This window comes from Cariama cristata, unplaced genomic scaffold, assembly GCF_000690535.1.
Source record: "Cariama cristata isolate BGI_N322 unplaced genomic scaffold, ASM69053v1 scaffold23372, whole genome shotgun sequence".
NCBI lineage: Eukaryota > Metazoa > Chordata > Aves > Cariamiformes > Cariamidae > Cariama > Cariama cristata.
Genome location: NW_009604741.1, coordinates 1,762 through 2,939, shown reverse-complemented (window position 1 = coordinate 2,939; position 1,178 = coordinate 1,762). Strand labels below are relative to the sequence as shown.

Genomic DNA, 1,178 nt, shown 5'->3' with positions numbered 1-1,178 from the left:
CCTCTCTCTGCCCACCCCTCACCCGAGCTGCCTTTAATGCCCACATCCACCATATCTGCCAGACACTGCAGAGGAGGGGTCATGGCCAAGGGTACACTCTAACAGCCTGAGGTATTTTTGATTTTTTTTTTCTTCTTCTTCTTTGATTTTGATAGAGGAAATCAAGTCTGATACTCCAACAAGCAATTGGCTAACTGCAAAGAGTGGCAGAAAGAAGAGGTGTCCTTATACTAAACACCAAACACTGGAATTAGAGAAAGAGTTCTTATTCAATATGTATCTCACTCGAGAGCGCCGCCTAGAGATCAGTAAGAGCGTAAACCTCACTGACAGGCAGGTCAAGATTTGGTTTCAAAACCGCAGAATGAAGCTCAAGAAGATGAGCAGGGAGAACCGAATCCGGGAACTGACCGCTAATCTGACCTTCTCTTAAACCCTAACCCCGGGGGGGGCACCAGTGAGGAATGGGCACAGCACCGCCACTTGCTAAAGGCAGGAGAGACTCTGGCAAAACCCGGCATTTTCCAGTTTTGGTTTGGTTTGGTTTGGTTTTTTTTTCTGATAGAATGTGACTCTTCGTCCTTCTTTTAGCGCTGCAAGTGAATATGTATTACTATGATGAGTATATATAAAACCTAGCACGTGTAATTTATTTTTGTTCTCATCGTAATGCAGGGTAACTATTATTGAATATTATCATTTGGTCTTAACTTATTGGAACTGTCGAACATCCAAGCAATGTGACTTTTTCATGTTTTTACTAACAAAATGGTATTTATGTGGGGCTGTTACACGGGCCATAACGTTTGGACTACATTCAATACTTTAAGAAAAAGAGGTGGGGGGGAAACTTTGGGGGCGGGGGGAAAGAGAAGCACATTATAATGTAACTATCCTCGCAAATGAACTTAGAGATTGTCCTTCGTAAAATGGAATATTTCCTTCTTCTCCATTGTAGACATTTCCTTGTGGTGCATATGTGGAATAGTAGTCGTTCAGCAGCAATATGTCCTTCTTGTGCATGTTCTGTTCGCATGTATAATGCAATAAACTCTGTAAACTACTGCGATTCCTTTGGTTTTCTACAAATGTTTAAAGTACGGATGCAGACTGGTCTCCTGATCTTTCTCCATCAGCAGCTCTTTGGACTGATACACCTTCTTTGCCATTTTCTGGTC

The 1,178-nt window shown here is 42.3% G+C and overlaps 1 protein-coding gene across 1 annotated transcript in view; it reads left to right on the top strand.

Annotated features, from left to right (window-relative positions):
- The window catches only part of HOXD10 (homeobox D10), a 2,569-nt gene extending 1,984 nt beyond the window's left edge, over positions 1-585 (top strand). The window contains exon 2 of the mRNA XM_009695726.1: positions 156-585. Coding sequence (XP_009694028.1) covers positions 156-433 — 278 coding nt within the window. The 3' untranslated portion in view covers positions 434-585. The remainder of the gene's footprint in view (positions 1-155) is intronic.
- The last annotated feature ends 593 nt before the right edge of the window (positions 586-1,178 follow it).